The sequence below is a fragment of the Drosophila tropicalis genome, unplaced genomic scaffold (genome assembly GCF_018151085.1).
Source record: "Drosophila tropicalis isolate 14030-0801.00 unplaced genomic scaffold, ASM1815108v1 contig_810, whole genome shotgun sequence".
NCBI classification, from domain to species: domain Eukaryota; kingdom Metazoa; phylum Arthropoda; class Insecta; order Diptera; family Drosophilidae; genus Drosophila; species Drosophila tropicalis.
The window spans coordinates 37,873-54,554 of NW_027173301.1; the positions used below are offsets into that span (position 1 = coordinate 37,873).

Genomic DNA, 16,682 nt, shown 5'->3' on the forward strand with positions numbered 1-16,682 from the left:
GGACCACTATATCATATAGCTCCCATACAAACCCCAAAGTCACGAACAGTGACTTTTCTCAATAACTTCGTTATTTTCTATGTTATTATCGTGAAACTTAATATTAGAGAGTTTAGTACGCTTATAAACGACTGTGCCAAATTTGATCAAGATCGGATGACTATATCATATAGCTCCCATAGGAACGATCGGTCGAAAACAGTGACTTTTGTAAATAACTTCGTTACTTTTACCGCGATTGCTTTCAAATTAAACATTTGTTAGTTTAGTATATCTGTTAATGCCTGTGCCGAATTTGATAAAGATCGGGTGACTATATCATATAGCTCCCATAGGAACGATCGGGCGAAAACTGTGACTTTGGTCAATATCTTCGTTATTTCCTATGATTGTAGGCCATTCTTTGGCAAACATAAGCCTTTTTAGATAAAACGTTCTTCCACATTGATGGCTAATAGGTAAGGAAAGAGTTACCAAAAAAGTTGCAAGGGTATACAAACTTTGACGCGGTCAAAGTTAGCCCCGGCCCTCTGGTTTTTTTGCCATTTTGCTTTCGATTCAGACAATAACTAGATATTTTGTGCCAAGGCTAATCCTTTCATTTGGACACTTCGGTTTCAGTTTACACGCAATCCACACAGCCGATCCACTCTGTCTGTGGCATATTCCACCTATATGGTGTATGTATGTATATACCCTGCCGTTAATTAGACAAATGCAAAAGTGCCGTTGAGCTTTCAAATTGGTTGGTAATAAATAAATTCAATTGAATAATTTATTTAATTTATTTGGGTGTGCTGTTGCCGCGTGACATAAAAAACAGTAAACAAACAAAATGTTTTACTTTTTCTCCGCAAAAAATAGGTGATAGGTGCACAAAAAAATTGCCAACTTCAACTTCATGCCGCCATCTTAAGAGCCATAGAGATGAAACTTGGACTACTATATCATACAGCTCTAGAAAAAACATTTTCATGAAAATTGGAGTATCCCCATGAAATTTACTACGGTGATAGAATTGGATATAAGAATTCGGATTCCAAAAAATAAGAAGGGTACCACCAAGACCCAAGCGCCAGCAGCCAGCCAGCTAGCAACCACCTAGTGCCCCACATGTTATATACTTGTTGGTGGCTTTTTGGCCTGATCGGGCTGGGCAACTGACTCGAATGAGTGACATTCAAACTGCTCAGACGGAAATGAGAAAGTCAAGGAAAACTCGAATTTTTTTGCCTGCTCCAAACTCACCAATAAAGCCAAACAGAGGCTTATTACTAGCAACGACCTAGCATTCATTTTGCTGGAAGTTTCCTCAGTTGGTTCACCTTTCACGTTCTACACTTCGGCAAATACTGAAATCGGGGCAAAATCTCTGAGCATTGTCATGGACGTGTCTCACATTAGGCATTGATTCAGTTTATTAATTTTCCTTTCATTCACTACGCCCCTGGGTCACGAGTGATAAGCCAAATTATGAGACTTCATCAAGTTCAATTTGAGCTACTGATAACCTTCTCAATGTCTTTCAACATGCTTGGTTCAAGTTTAGGCCTCGATAACGCAAAAGAACTGCTCGCCAGCCCCTGGGCCCAGTACGCGTTTTGAATTCTAGATTTTACATTGAATAGAGTTTACATTGAGAAGAGTTAGCTGCAATTCACTGGGCAATCTCACACTTCAGACCATACTTTTATGGTAGACATTTCACTGTCAAAACAGATCACAGAGCGTTAACTTATTTGTTTTCAATGACAAATCCAAGTTATAAGCTAAACAGAATACGACTTGAACTCGAGGAATATAATTTTACGGTAGAATACATATCTAAAAAGAAAAGATAATATAAATGGGTTGCAAAAGCAATCTCTTAATGCTTCTAAGCCCAATGTATATGACGTCATTGTAAATGACGAAGTACAAAAAGTAGTGACCTTGCGAATAACTGATTCTTTAAGCACATTCAAACATGGCAAAAAAATTAAAGCAAGAATTAACATTTGCGATATGTATACCAATCGAATTCTCGATTTAGGTCAATTTTTTCAAAGGCTCGAAAAAGAAGCCGGTATACTCAATATCAGTCCAGTCAAAGCGGCACCGAGCGAAAAGATCTTTGAAACTATTTCAATAGAATCTTTCAAAAATATGGGCAATAAAATTTTACAATTTTTAAGAGTAGCGCTACTCAAGCCGGTGACCCTATTATCAAATAATGATAAAGAAAAAGAAGCAATACTGTTGACCCTATACAAGGAAGTCACACAGGAATATTAAGAACTATGGCAAAATAAAAAGGCATTACTATTGGAGGAATTTGACACGAGATACATACATATATCTCAATATATAAAAAAATGTACTAAGTGTCAAAAAGAAAAACAACAAAGCACACAAAAACTCCATCAATTATAACTGAAACGTCACAATTGGCTTTTGACAGGGTAATTGTGGATTCGATCGGTCCACTCCCAAAATTAGAACACGGAAATGAATACGCAGTAACTTTAATCTGCGACCTAACAAAATATCTTGTAATATTACCAATAAAAGACAAAATTGCAAAAACAGTAGCAAAGGCTATATTTGAAGATTTCATTCTGCAGTACGGTCCATCATCACCCGACTGTAGGCACTGTGGAGCGAAGCCACCGAACTTTCAATGAATTTTTACGATCATATATTTCAGTTAACAAAACTGACTGGGATGTATACTTCGCATATTGTTTTAATACAACACCCTCTATGGCACATGATTGTAGTCCATATTGTAGCAATATGTATTAATATTAAGTATATCTTACTCTTTTCCCCAGTGCAATATGTTTAGAATTAAGTATATCTTACTCTTTTCTTTGTTACAAATTAGTTTTAAGTTTTATGCAGTTGTACAGTACGAGAAGCGTGCCGTCTCACTTTATAGAAAAGAACAGAGAGATTCAAATAAAAAGAATGAGAGCGGCTCAGTTTTGATAGAGAGCTCACCAAAGATAGACGTGTTTTACTCGCTATAATTTCAGAAGTTAACCCAGTGAAAAAACAAAAAAAAACAGTGAAAAAGCTATAATTTAGGTTTACCAGATACTGGCACTAAAAATGTGCTAGCCGAACGTTTAAACCAAGTGAGCCCTGTAGCGAGAGGGCAACATCCAAAAGATAGAGCTGCTCCTAACGGAGGACTAAGTAAACGCGCGGATCCCCCTGAAAAAGATTGCTTGGAGCACCTAAAGAACATTTTGTATACATCGGACGATGGCGCCGTTCAGACGCAAAATTTCGAGGCAGACTTGTTTCAAGGTCAACAGCAGCAAGAAGTAACGGCAAACGAACAGAACGAAGCAGAAAATGAACAGAACGAAGCAGAACTGGTTCGTAGAGAGAACGAGGCGCAGACGCCTTGCTGGCAACCCTGAGTCTGGCCACTCAAGCAGCTGGCTGGCGACGATGACAGGTGACCAGGTCTTGGCCAAAGATGTGAAAGATTTTGTACTCGATTTTGACGGTAATGGAAATGTTTATAGTTGGATATCTTCCGTGAAAATAATTTACGATTGCTTGTCTTAGGTATTGGATACACTCAAACCCTGAGTGTTTGTGTCAGCCTGTGAAAACCATATTCGATACCATGGGAAAAGTCTTCGGATCAAAGAAGACCAATGTAATAATTCGACGAGAGTTTGAGGCACGCAAGTGGTGCGTCGGCGAACCGTTCCTGAATTACTTTAACGACAAAGTTGGCTTGGCTGGCGACTTGCGTTTGCCGGAGGACGAGATGGTCGAGTATATTGTTGACGGGATACCAGACCGTCACTTGCGAGAGATGGCTTGTATGCAACGTTTTGGGTCTAAGGATGACGTGTTGGCGGCATTAGTCAACATAGTGCTGCAGCGGAAAAAACCTGTATCTCTGCCAAATGTTTCCGCAAAGAAGAAGCCCACATTCAGGTGCTTCAACTGTAACTGTCTGGGTCACCTAGCAGCCGACTGTAACAAACCAATAAGGGCAACTGTTGCTTTGGATGTGATGAAATGGGTCACCGAGTGGCAGATTGCAGTCAAAATAAGAAGAAGCCCGCAGCAATATCAGTAAGTTTGGATAATATAAGAGTTGTAAAAGTTCACATAGGTAATGATGTATTTTCCTTAGAATGCCTCATAGACTCGGGAGCGCAGTTAGCTTAATTAAAAAGGAGTTCGTTTCAGATGAAATTAATTTGGAACCCGGTCCTGAACATGCATATTTTGGTTTAAATAAAAGTAAACTTGAAGTCTTTGGAAGTATTAAAAATGTTTGCGTTCGACTACTGATTGTTTCCAACGAGTCTATGGGAAGTCCAATACTGTTAGGTAGAGATTTTATGAAAATATGTAAAGCTAAAATTGTACTGCAGCTTGACGATGATCTGTGTAAAGAGTCAATGGCCGAAAGTATTAAGTTAAGCCATGACTTGAGCAAAGAAGATAATTTTGAAAACCAAATGCTAAATATTGATTGTGACGTGGTAAATTCAAAATATTCTGTTGGCAAAAGTTTAAGTTTCAATGAAACGACAATGTTTGAAAATATTTTTTCTAAATTCTATCTGGAAAGAAATCGACCAAATGAACCAAAGGTTAAATGCGAAATGAAACTCACAATCAATGACATAAGTCCGTTTAGTTTTAATCCAAGACGACTTTCTTATAGCGAAAAGGCTGAATTGCAAAAAATAATTGACGAATACTTAAGCAAAGAATATATTAGGCCGAGTGAGTCAGAATATGTTTCCCCAATCGTGCTCTTAAAAAAGACTACAGGTGATCTTAGAATGTGCGTTGATTTTAGAAAATTAAACAAGGCGACTTCAAAAGATAGTTACCCTATTCCACTTATTGATGATCTGTTAGATAGACTTGCAGGAAAAACCTTATTTTCGAAACTCGACTTAAAGAATGGGTTTTTCTATGTATACACATGCATGAGGATTCAGTGAAGTTTACGTCATTCACGACACCGCTTGGTCAGTTTGAATTTCTTTGTATGCCATTTGGCCTCAAAGGTTTATAAACAGGATATTTGCCGATATGATTAGGGATGAAAAAGTTATTATATATTTAGACGATATTATGGTAGCAACAAAAGATTTTGATACGCATCTAGAAATTTTAAAAGAAGTATTTGACCGATTGGTTGACAATAAACCACTAAATCTAAGGAAGCAATAGAAGCACTTAAAGAGTATTTTAGATCCTATAGTAGGCCAAAGTGAATAGTGTCGGATCGTGGAACGTGTTTTACGTCTAACGAATTTTCTAGCTTTTTAGAGTCTTGTAATATACAACATGTCAAAATTGCAACTGGTTCGCCGCAAGCTAATGGCCAGGTTGAAAGAATTAATAGAAGTCTAGGCCCTGTGTTGGCAAAATTATTAGCCTCAGAAGAAAATGTTAGTTTTGGACAGGCCATAGAGATAGTAGAGTACACCATGAATAACACTATTAATAGGTCATTGGGACAGCATCCAAGTGTCGTACTATTTGGCGTCGGCCAAAAAGGACGACAAGTAGATGAATTTAAAGACTACTTGTTAGAAGACAGGTCTGTGGAAAGAAATTTGGAGTCGGTACGAGCAAAAGCTAAAGAAAAAGAAAAGAAACTTCAAGAGTATAATGAATGTCTAGCGAATCGAAAAAGACGAGGGCCAAAAGTTTTTAAGCCAGGCGACTATGTGGTAGTTAAAAATTTTGACACTCACAAAGGGGTATCCAAAAAATTAGTGCCGAGATTCAAAGGGCCTTTTAAAATCGTTAAGTGCCTCGAAAATGATCGATACACCACAACAAGTAGCTGCTCGACAATCAATGCCGAGGGAATTACCAGTTTTCAAAGGAGATCCAAGAGAATGGCCACTTTTCATAAGCACCTATGAAACTAGCACCCGGATCGGTGGATACAGCAACGAGGAGAACGCTATGCGTCTGCAGAGATGTCTGAAAGGTAGGGCCCTTGAAGCCGTGCGAGACAGCCTACTGTTCCCAGAAATGCTGCCGAGCGTTATAAGTACTTTGAGAATGTACTTTGGACGCTCGGAACACATAATAAAACTGTTGATGGAGAATGTGCGAAATTTGCCTCCTCCAAAGGGCAAGCTAGAACCGCTGATCGAGTTTGCATTTGCGGTGAAAAATATGTGCGCTACCATTAGGGCAAGCAAGCTAGATGCGCACCTGAACAACCCTACGTTATTACAAGAGCTTATCGAGAAGACGTGACCTGATATGATGCTTAACTGGGCTCTACATTCAAAATCCATACCCTACCCGAACATACAGCACCTAGCGGATTGGTTGTTTGAATTGGCGGAAGCGGCGAGTCGCGTATCTACGCCCAACATATTACTAGAAAGCGACAAGAAGAGAATCAACAGAGGAGTGATGCATACACATACCGCAGCGCCTACAGATAGCCCTAAAAACACAGTCTGTGCGATATGCAAAGGACACCACAAACCAGTGTCTTGCGAAAAGTTGTTGCGGATGTCAGTCGAAGCCAGGTGGAACGCGATAAATAACCATCACCTATGTGCTCAGTGCCTCAAAAACCACAAGGGATCCTGCTGGAGTCGCGTAGCTTGCGACATAAATGGCTGCAAAGCAAAACATCACCGTCTCCTTCATAAGGACGTGACGGAAAGCGTTCTGCACAATCATCGTGGGTCACTAACCAACCAGCCAGAATGCTATGTTCGAATCGTTCCAGTCACTTTGCACTCCAATTCGAAATCCGTCGATATCTACGCATTTATGGATGACGGATCGACTCTAACACTTGTAGAAGAAAAATTGGCTGATGCGCTCGAAGTGAAAGGTTTCGCCAATCCACTATGCATTAGATGGACCGGCGATGTTAGTCGGCAGGAGCCGGAATCCAAGCAGCTGAACTTGAAAATCTCGAAACAAGGACTGGGCAATAAATTTTTTAAAGTAAATGAAGTCTGTACGGTTAAATCCATTGGTCTTTCAGCCGAGACGATGATAGCAGATAGGATAAAACAGAGATATCCACATTTAAAAAACCTGCCTATCCCGAGCTTCATTAACGCAATGCCTCAAATGATAATCGGCAGTAATAATCCGAATCTCATAGCTTCGCTAAAGGTGCGCGAAGGAAAATGGCAGCAAACAATAGCTGCAAAAACGAGACTAGGATGGACTATATATGGCGGATCGGGACGATCTGGGGGAGGACTCAACCTGCATCGCTGTCAATGCGATCTGGATTTGCATGAGATGGTTAAAAAACATTTGCTAACGGAGGAAAAATCACCGCCGATATTTACCAAGTCCCCTGATGAAGAGCGATCTCTACAGATTCTGGAGGACACTGTTAGTTACAGCTCGCAGACGTACACCACGGGATTGCTTTGGAAAGATGGCCCCCGTGTATTTCCAAATAGCCTGCCGGTAGCAAAACGACGACTCTTATGCATGCAAAAGAAAATGGCAGCAGACCCTCCTTTTGCGAATGAGCTACATAATCAAATACAAAACTTGATAGCCAAAGGCTATGCCAGAAAGTTGCCAGAGGAAGAAATCAGGGAGAAACCCGAAAACGCATGGTACTTACCCATTTTTACTGTACGAAATCCACATAAAACTGACAGGGTCAGATTGGTGTGGGACGCGGCAGCTCAATCATCAAGAGTAGCCCTAAATGACTTTCTTCTAAAGGGGCCCGATTTGCTCGTGCCCTTGCTGCAGATTATGTACAACTTTAGGATGAGAGCAATCGGCGTGAGCGGTGACATCGCCGAAATGTTCCATCGAATAGCAGTACGAGAAGAAGACGCTAAACGATTCCTATGGCAAAATCAGACAACCGGAGTCGTAGAAACTTTCCAATTAAATGTGTTGACATTTGGAGCCACGTGCTCACCCTGAATAGCGCACTATGTGCGCGACTTGAACGCTAAGAAACACGCGGACGAGTTTCCTGCGGCAGCTAAAGCTATTCAGTCAAGTCACTATGTAGACGAGTACATCGATTCATGCCATTCAGAAGAAGAAGCCATTACATTAGCGAAGGAAGTTAGAGAAGTCCACGCACGCGGGGGCTTCCATATGCGCAAGTGGTGTTCGAACTCCAAACGGGTACTCGCTGCACTTTGCGACACAACAACCTACGATGAAAAACAGTTCTTTAACAGTGAAGAGATACACTCTTATGAGAAAATATTGGGCATGCGGTGGAGCCCACATCAAGATGCCTTCACCTATGCACTAAAGTTTGTACGCCTGAAGCGCAACATAATAGCGACAAAAGTCGCACCAACCAAAAAGAGAAATTTTACAAGTTTTGATGTCAGTTTTTGACCCCATGGGTTTTGTATCCTGTATAATGATGTATCTCAAAATACTGCTTCAACAAGTTTGGCGATCGAAGATTGATTGGGATGAGGAAATACCACCCAATCTGCAGGATATGTGGCAATCATGGCTGTCCTTCTTACCCTTGATAGAACGCGTGCGAATTCCGAGATGCTATTTTAAAAATTGGCATGCAAAAGACTGCCGAGTTCAAATTCACGTATTCGTGGATGCGGGAGAAGACGCCTACTCTGCCGTTGCGTATTTCCGTATCGAACAAAATAACCAAATACTTTTGAGTCTCGTTTCAGCCAAATCCAAGGTAGCTCCTTTGCAGCCGCTTTCGATACCCCGCTTGGAGCTACAGGCAGCAGTAACTGGAGCGCGACTGATGAAAAATATAATAGCACAACATGAAATCGACTTTGGGGAATGTTACTTATGGACCGACTCGAAAACGGTTCTAGCGTGGCTCATTGGAGATCCACGACGATATCAACAATATGTAATGTTTAGGATAGCCGAGATATGTGAGCTCACAGATGCCAGAAACTGGAGATGGGTACCAAGCAAACTAAATGTTGCGGACATCGCCACCAAACGACAACATAGGCTTGAAACATATACACAATGGTTCGAAGGACCCAAATTCCTAAAACTACCGCCGGCTGATTGGCCGACGGAAACTACCAATGAAAGGACAGCCACTGAGGAACTGCGTCCTCGTTTCCTTCACATGCGAAGGGAATCAGTAAGAATCAATTACGAGTACTTTTCAAAATGGAATCGATTGACAAGGGCAATTGCATGTTGGCTTGCCTATAAGAGGAAATTGATCAAGAAAATACGTATATCAAATGAGAATACAAACCGACCGGCATCCCAAATTAATGAAGCCAGAATGTTTCTTTACCGGAACATACAACAAGAATGTTACAACGAAGAGTACACAGCCATCGAAAACGGCCACCACGTTTGCCGGAGCAGTCCACTATGGAGGTTACAACTCTTTCTAAATGACCATGGGGTATTGTGTGTACGCGATAGAGCCAGTCGCTTCGCTGGCATCCCTGAAGGACGAATCGCTCTACCCACCCAACACTGGGTTACAAAGCTGATAGTCCGGCACTACCATGAAAAATATTATCACATGAATCATGAGACAACAGTAAATGAGGTGAGGCAAAAATATTTTATTCCAAAACTAAGACCTCTCCTTAAAGGGATTCGTCGGAATTGCCAACAATGTAAGCTGAGTAGTGCTCGACCCATGGCACCCTTAATGGCGCCCCTACCAAGGGCTAGACTGGGTGCATTCAAGCCAGCGTTTACGTATGTAGGAGTTGATTATTTTGGGCCACTAACAGTTATCGATGGAAGAAAGTCATTGAAAAGGTGGGGCATGCTGATAACCTGCCTCACAATGCGAGCAATAAGCATTGAGATCGTGCATAGTCTAACCACAAACTCATGCCTAATGGGCTTAAGACGCCATATATCGCGCCGAGGCATACCAAAGGAAATATATAGCGATAACGGGACTAATTTTCGAGGGACCGATGCCTTTCTTAGAGACAAACTTCAACTGGAAGATGCAAAAATGCACCGAGAATTGTCGCAGCAGGAAATATCGTGGTACTTCAACCCACCGTCAGCTCCTCACATGGGAGGAGCCTGGGAGCGCTTAGTGCGTTCCGTTAAAACCGTGTTATACCGTATAACACCAAATCAAAAATTCTCAGATGAAAGTCTTCTTACCGCAATGGCAGAGGTGGAAATGACGGTCAACTCCAGGCCCCTGACATACGTGTCCCTGGACGACGAAGACCAAGAAGCTCTTACGCCAAATCACCTGTTGCTTGGCTCATCAAATGGAGAAAAACCGATTTGCGATCCGGAACAAATCGACTATAAATGGTCGCTCCGCCAGAGTGAGATGTTCCCCAACCTATTTTGGAAACGCTGGGTCAAAGAGATGCTACCAACCATAACACGAAGGTCCAAGTGGCATAAAAAAGTAAAGCCAATTGGTGTAGGCGATATTGTACTTATAGTGGACGAAAATCAGCGTCGTAATACCTGGACAAAGGGTCGAGTGGTCGAAGTGACCACCGCAGAAGATGGTCAAGTCCGGCAGGCGAAGGTACAGACACAACTAGGTGTCCTCTCCAGACCAGCAGTAAAGTTAGCAGTCCTCGATGTCGGGAAAAATGAAGCAAGCTCCAGTGGCTCGCTTGCTGGGAGGGGAATGTTGCCGAAATTCGGGCCTGCGAATAAACTTCGTACCACTGTAACACAAAACGGAACTCTGTCCGAACAAAGAGAATGACGCTCTTTAAAAACTTTAAAAGTCTCTCTCTCTCATTCTACTCTTGCGGTACTTTATTATACATAAGTAGACACATAAGCGCGAAAATACGCAGCTGCATTGATCTAAGTACATACATAAGAACCGCGTGTTCAGTTGTTTTTTCGTAGCCAAGAGGCCAAGACTAGAGTAAGTGGAATGAGATTGTATAATTATTAGTTATAAGAAATTTGTAAAATAACCTGAAATTACTTGCAGAATTAAAAAGCTTACGCTGACCTAACTTGAGAATTAAATGGATTAAATTTATTTCAAAGGCACTGGCGGAGCTAGATTAACTAGTCGAACGAGCAACACCTACTTTATGGAAAAGAACAGAGAGATTCAAATAAAAAGAATGAGAGCGGCTCAGTTTTGATAGAGAGCTCACCAAAGACAGACGTATTTTTCTCGCTATAATATGAGTTGGTATTCGGTAAAACTTCGAATTTATCCAAACATTTTAATAGTGTTGATAAGATAAATCCCCTATATAACATAGAAGATTATGCTAAGGAATCAAAATTTAGATAAGAACAGGCATATAAAAGGATAAATAGATATGTGATAGAAAAATAAAAATATCGAATTAGAAATAGGAGATAAGGTTTTATTACGTAATGATACGGGTCATAAGTTAGAACGTAAGTATTTATGCCCATACATTATGGAAGAAATAAAGGATAGGGATAACATTTTAATTAAAGATACAAAGAATAAGAAGCAGTTAGTGCATAAAGATAGGTTAAAAATTTTAATCAATTAATACACATAAAACAAAACAAAAAAAAATAATAAAACAAAACAAATAAATTATCTACATTTAATGACACTATATATACAAAAATACTTTTACCACATATATCATTAAACAAACAATCAAACATTAAACAAAAAAAAAAATTTTTTTTTAATAATACATAAATAAATTTCCATATAATAAAAATTAGCAAATAACTCCATATAATTACGTTATTTTTTTTAAAGAGGGAGGATGTGGCATGTTCTAGAATAACATAGTAATAACATTACAAACATATTGTAGCAACTATTGTTACAATATTTATGTGCGCAACATTCAAGTGCATTTGCCTCTTTAGTAACATGACCACCCATGAGTGCATGGTGCTGGCCAATTCCTGGGTCGGCATATATAACACGCGAATTAAGATTGAGTCTGTTCTGGTTGAGTGTTAAATCAAGACTGCTTTATTGAATAAAATCATATTCTGGTTTGGCTTACATCTAAGTGTTTATAATGTTTTCTTCTGGTCACTTTTCTTGTGACACTCTATGTTTAGGGAAACTGTCACTTATCTTGTGACACTCTATGTTTAGGGAAACTGTCACTTATCTTGTGACACTCTATGTTTAATGGAATGGTATTGTTTATGTTTACATTAATGTGGAGTGTAGACCTCTTGGGTCGGCTGTTATAGGAAGTGTTGCTAATGGCATAACTCCTCCCCTCTGAGAGTATGAATTCTCCTGAATTCTGTTTACATTAATGTTTATATTTTTCTTTTTACAGTATATATGTATATAAATGGATAAACATATAATAATAATAATAAAAAGTGTTAAAAATATGCCATTTGTCATTTTCTTTTCGTATTTAAGTTCTGTGATTTCTTTTAAATTGTCAAAATTATCTATTGTTACATGATCAAAGTTAATTGTGTTTTTATAGGTTTGATTCAATAGTTCTGTTGGATAAAAAAATTTTTCGTGAAATTCTGTTTTTTCGTTAAAAAATATTTCATTTAGAATTTGAATTTTACAGTTACCGAATTGAATTAAGTTACTTCCCTTAAGTATAATATTTCTTTTATCGCAATTTTGATATATTTTTGTATTCTTGGCATTTTTGATTATAATTGTATCATCGTCAATTTCTTCGATACTCGTTATATTGTTGAATATAAATTTGCAATTATTATTAATGGTACAACTTTTACTTAATTTTAATTCTTTTAAAATTTTGTTGGGTTCATATGTAAATGTTTTATTATTTATTTCTACAATTAACTGATTTTCTTGGTCTATTTGTATATAATCTATATTTGGTATAGGAATAATTAACTTGACATCTATGGTTATAAATGATTTTGGGATTTTAATTGCGATTATGATGCAATTATTCTTATATTTTAAAAATGCCCATACGGATTAGCTTTAATTTATAAAAATCAATGTCAAATTTATTTATTTCCTCTTCTGATAAAATTTCTGGTACGATTATATTATTTTTTGCTGATGCTATGTTTTCCTGAATATAATTTATTTTGAATTCTATATTTTTTAATTTCCCCATTTGGTCATTATGAAGTATTTTCATTTCTATTTCTTGATTTTGATTGTCCATGCTTGTAAGTATGTCCTTGATTATTGTTCTGTCTTGTTTAATTGTTTCTGCTAAGTTGTGTATTGTTTTATTAAAATGTGTATTTATAACAATTTGTTGGTTCATGTCTTGTATAATATTATGGTTGTTTTGGTCAATATTGTTAAGGTGATCTAAAATATCTGTTCTATCTTCATCATCCATAATTCCAAAAAGCCATTTGTATGTTGTTCCTACAATATTTAACATTCCTCTTTTTATTCTGTTGTTTGGGGTTATGGATTTTATTTTAGCTCTAATTAGATTTATTTCGGCTAATAGCTCCTTTTTTCCTGTGATGTTAAAATGTTTAATGTTTGTCTCCATTTGATTTATTATAATATTTAAAGGGTCGATATTAATAATGTGTAGTATAATTACTGTTTCATTAACTATTTCCGTGGAATAAGTTTGTATAGGTGCATATCCTGCATTTGATTGAATTGGTTCAATTTGTAATCTGCCTTGAACACACATTATAACGTAAAAAATTATGAAAATCTGAGGATAAGAGAAAAAAAAATTTTTTGTTTCAAGGATGTCAATCTGTATTTTGTTGGAAATTAATTTTTTCCTGCTTTGACGGTCTTTTTTATATTACATGGATGAATATTATTTAATGTTGTAATTCTAAAATAAGGTTCATCCTTATGCCTAACTCGTTTATAGTTTTTAATTGGTCCTTCCTGTCTTTCCTCCTCATAATCTTCTCTTGTATTATTTTGTTTGCTTAAAATTTTTTCTTTGTGCTTGATAATAGTGTTTTTTAGTTTTTCCTCATCTTCTATGTTTTTTGCATAATTTGGTGTACATTTTATTGTAGAGTGATAACGGTTATTATAAGCTGTTATTGCTAATTGCATTTTGGATGAAATTGATAAATCATCATCTATTCCTGCTATTATTTCAATGAGAGTAGAATGTAGTCTTTCTATGTCTGCATTTCCTGTATGTGAATTTGGCTTTGTATAATGGATTTCTATTTGTTCTTGGTTTAAGTATTGTTTTATCTGTTCTGATCGAAATTCATTATCCATTATTATTTTATGTGGCTTATTGAATTTGGCAAAGTGTTCAATCATAATTTCCATTTTAGTTTTCCAGTTTCTATCTGTTATATTATAAGCGACTGCGAATTTTGTGAGCTTGTCTATGATTGTAACAAACGATTTATGTTTTATATGAAATATGTCTAAATGTATAATTTGATTTTTAACATCCGGTGTTTCTGTGAATTGAAACTTAGGTTTGATTGGTTTTCTGTCATATTTAATTTCCTTACATTTTTTACAATTTGAAATTATCAACTGAATATGGTCTCTTAGCTTTGGAAAATATATTTTGTTCTTTAACGAATTAAAAGCTTCATTTATTCCGCTATGTAATGAATCTTTGGTGTGGTAAATAGCTATTTGTTTGTGTAACTCTTCCTCGCTTGAAATTTCCTGAGCTCTCTTAGTACATTTAAAAAAATTTTATATTATTACAGTGTGAAAAAATGTTCATTAAGATACATTGTATCTTATAATATTCTGAGTCTGGAACTTCTGAAAAAATTCCTACTGTTCCTTTATTTATATTATTTTGCATTTTGATTTCGATTTCAATTTCTGTTTCTGCTGGGCTTACTTCTATTATTTTTCTACCATGCTGAATATTAATATTGTCCGTTGTTGTATAAGTTACTATTATCTGAGTTTTATATTTGTTTACAATATCGTCTTTTATATAGAAATTTGTAAATCCTCCTTCCTCTGCTGAATGCTGTGTATCTGATAGTTCAAAGTTTGACTCATTTGTTTTATCCTTGTTTATTAGTTCAGCTGTTTCCTGTCTACTTAAAAAATCTGCCACTTTATTGTCTTTTCCTTTCAAATATATTATGTCATAATCGAATTCTTGTAATTTTAAAATCCATCTTTGGTGTCTTGCTGTCATTTCTTTCCCTTTGTATTTTGAGTTTAGATATTTTATCGGAGCATGATCTGGTATAATTTGGAATTTATTACCTATCAAATAGTGTCTAAAATAGTTTACTGCATGTATAATGGATAAAAATTCTTTATCAATTGTACTGTAATTTTTTTCATGTTTATTTAAAGTTCTTGAAAGGAATGCAACTGGTTGCTCTTGTTGAGACAATACTGCACCTATTGCGAAGTCACTGGCATCTGTTGTAATGGTAAATGGTTTATCAAACTCTGGATATTTTAAGATTGGATGTGAGCTTATAAGTGTTTTAAGGTTTTCAAAGGCATCTATAAACTGTGGGTCATTTGTATTAATTTGTGTGCCTTTTTGTAAATATCTGATCATTGGGTAAGCTATTTTGGCATAGTCCTTAATAAATTTTCTGTAAAATCCTGTCATACCAAGAAATCCTTTCAATTGCTTTTCTGTTTTAGGTAGCTGCATTGCTTTTATTGCTTCTATTTTATGTGGATTGGGTTTAATCCCTTCCTTTGTGAGAATGTGTCCTAAATATTCAGTATATTGTTTCATGAAGGAACATTTGTCTGGTTGAATTTTTAAGTTATGCTTTCTAAGTACTTTGAAAATGTTCTCCAAAGCAATCTTATGTTCCTCAAGTGTTGTTGAAAATATCAAAATATCATCCATGTATACAACACAATTTTTGTTTATATAATCCCTCAGTATTTCATTCATTAAACGTTGAAATGTGGCTGGGGCATTTTTTAACCTAAAAGGCATTCTAACATATTCATATAAACCCATTGGTGAAATGAATGCTGTTTTCTCTATATCTTCTTCTGCCATTAAAATTTGGTGATAGCCTTTTGCTAAATCTAATGTAGTAAAATATTGAGCTTTACCGAGTTTGTCTAATACAGCGTCCATGATAGGTATTGGGTACTTATCTGAAACGGTTACTTGGTTTAAACGCCTATAGTCTACACAAATACGATACTTTTGAATTCCAGAGCTATCTCTTTTTTTAGGTATGACACATATTGGAGAACTATATTTGCTTTTGCTTTTTCTTATAATTCCATTGTTTTCCATGTAAATTATTTGTTTCTTTATTTCTTCTTCATATTTTGGGGAGACCCGATAGAGTTTTGAATTAATAGGTTGGTCTGTAGTAGTTTTTATGCTATGAACTATAGTGTTAGTATTGGTTAAGTGATCCCCTTCTTTGAAACATAACTTTTCGTACTTTTTTGAAAGCTTTCTTATTATTTGTTCTTCCTCAGTATTGAGTTCTTTTAACTTAAGATCATCAATTTCACTTACTTCCATTACGCAAACATCTTCTGATTGTTTGGAAAGGAATGGAATTTCGACCCCATTGTTAAGTTTAATAATTTTGTTTTGAAAATCAATATTTGCAAAATTCCTTTGAATGAAGTCCATGCCCAATAGAAAATCATATGATTTTTCCAGGGGCATAGCCACCCATTTTGTTCTTGCATAATTTATATATTTAAACTCCCTTGGCACTTTTGTTTTCACTAAGTAACTGTCACTTTCTATTTTTCCCTTTATCGTATGTATGGTTTTTGAATATTTTTCAATTATTTTGTATTTGGAATTATGTACATTAGTTGTGTTTAAAATGCTTATGGTTGATCCTGTATCTACCAAAAT

The 16,682-nt window shown here is 36.8% G+C and overlaps 2 protein-coding genes across 2 annotated transcripts; both read left to right on the forward strand.

The window, feature by feature from the left end:
• The first annotated feature begins 6,258 nt into the window (after nt 1-6,258).
• On the forward strand, nt 6,259-7,917 carry LOC137580147 (uncharacterized). Its single transcript, XM_068294072.1, has one exon. It carries the CDS (start codon nt 6,259-6,261, stop codon nt 7,915-7,917), a length of 1,659 nt encoding a protein of 552 aa, XP_068150173.1.
• Nucleotides 7,918-9,766: 1,849 nt separating this feature from the next.
• LOC137580148 (uncharacterized) lies at nt 9,767-10,672 on the forward strand. The gene has a single exon (XM_068294073.1). The coding sequence runs from the start codon at nt 9,767-9,769 to the stop codon at nt 10,670-10,672; it is 906 nt and encodes a 301-aa protein (XP_068150174.1).
• Nucleotides 10,673-16,682: the final 6,010 nt, after the last annotated feature.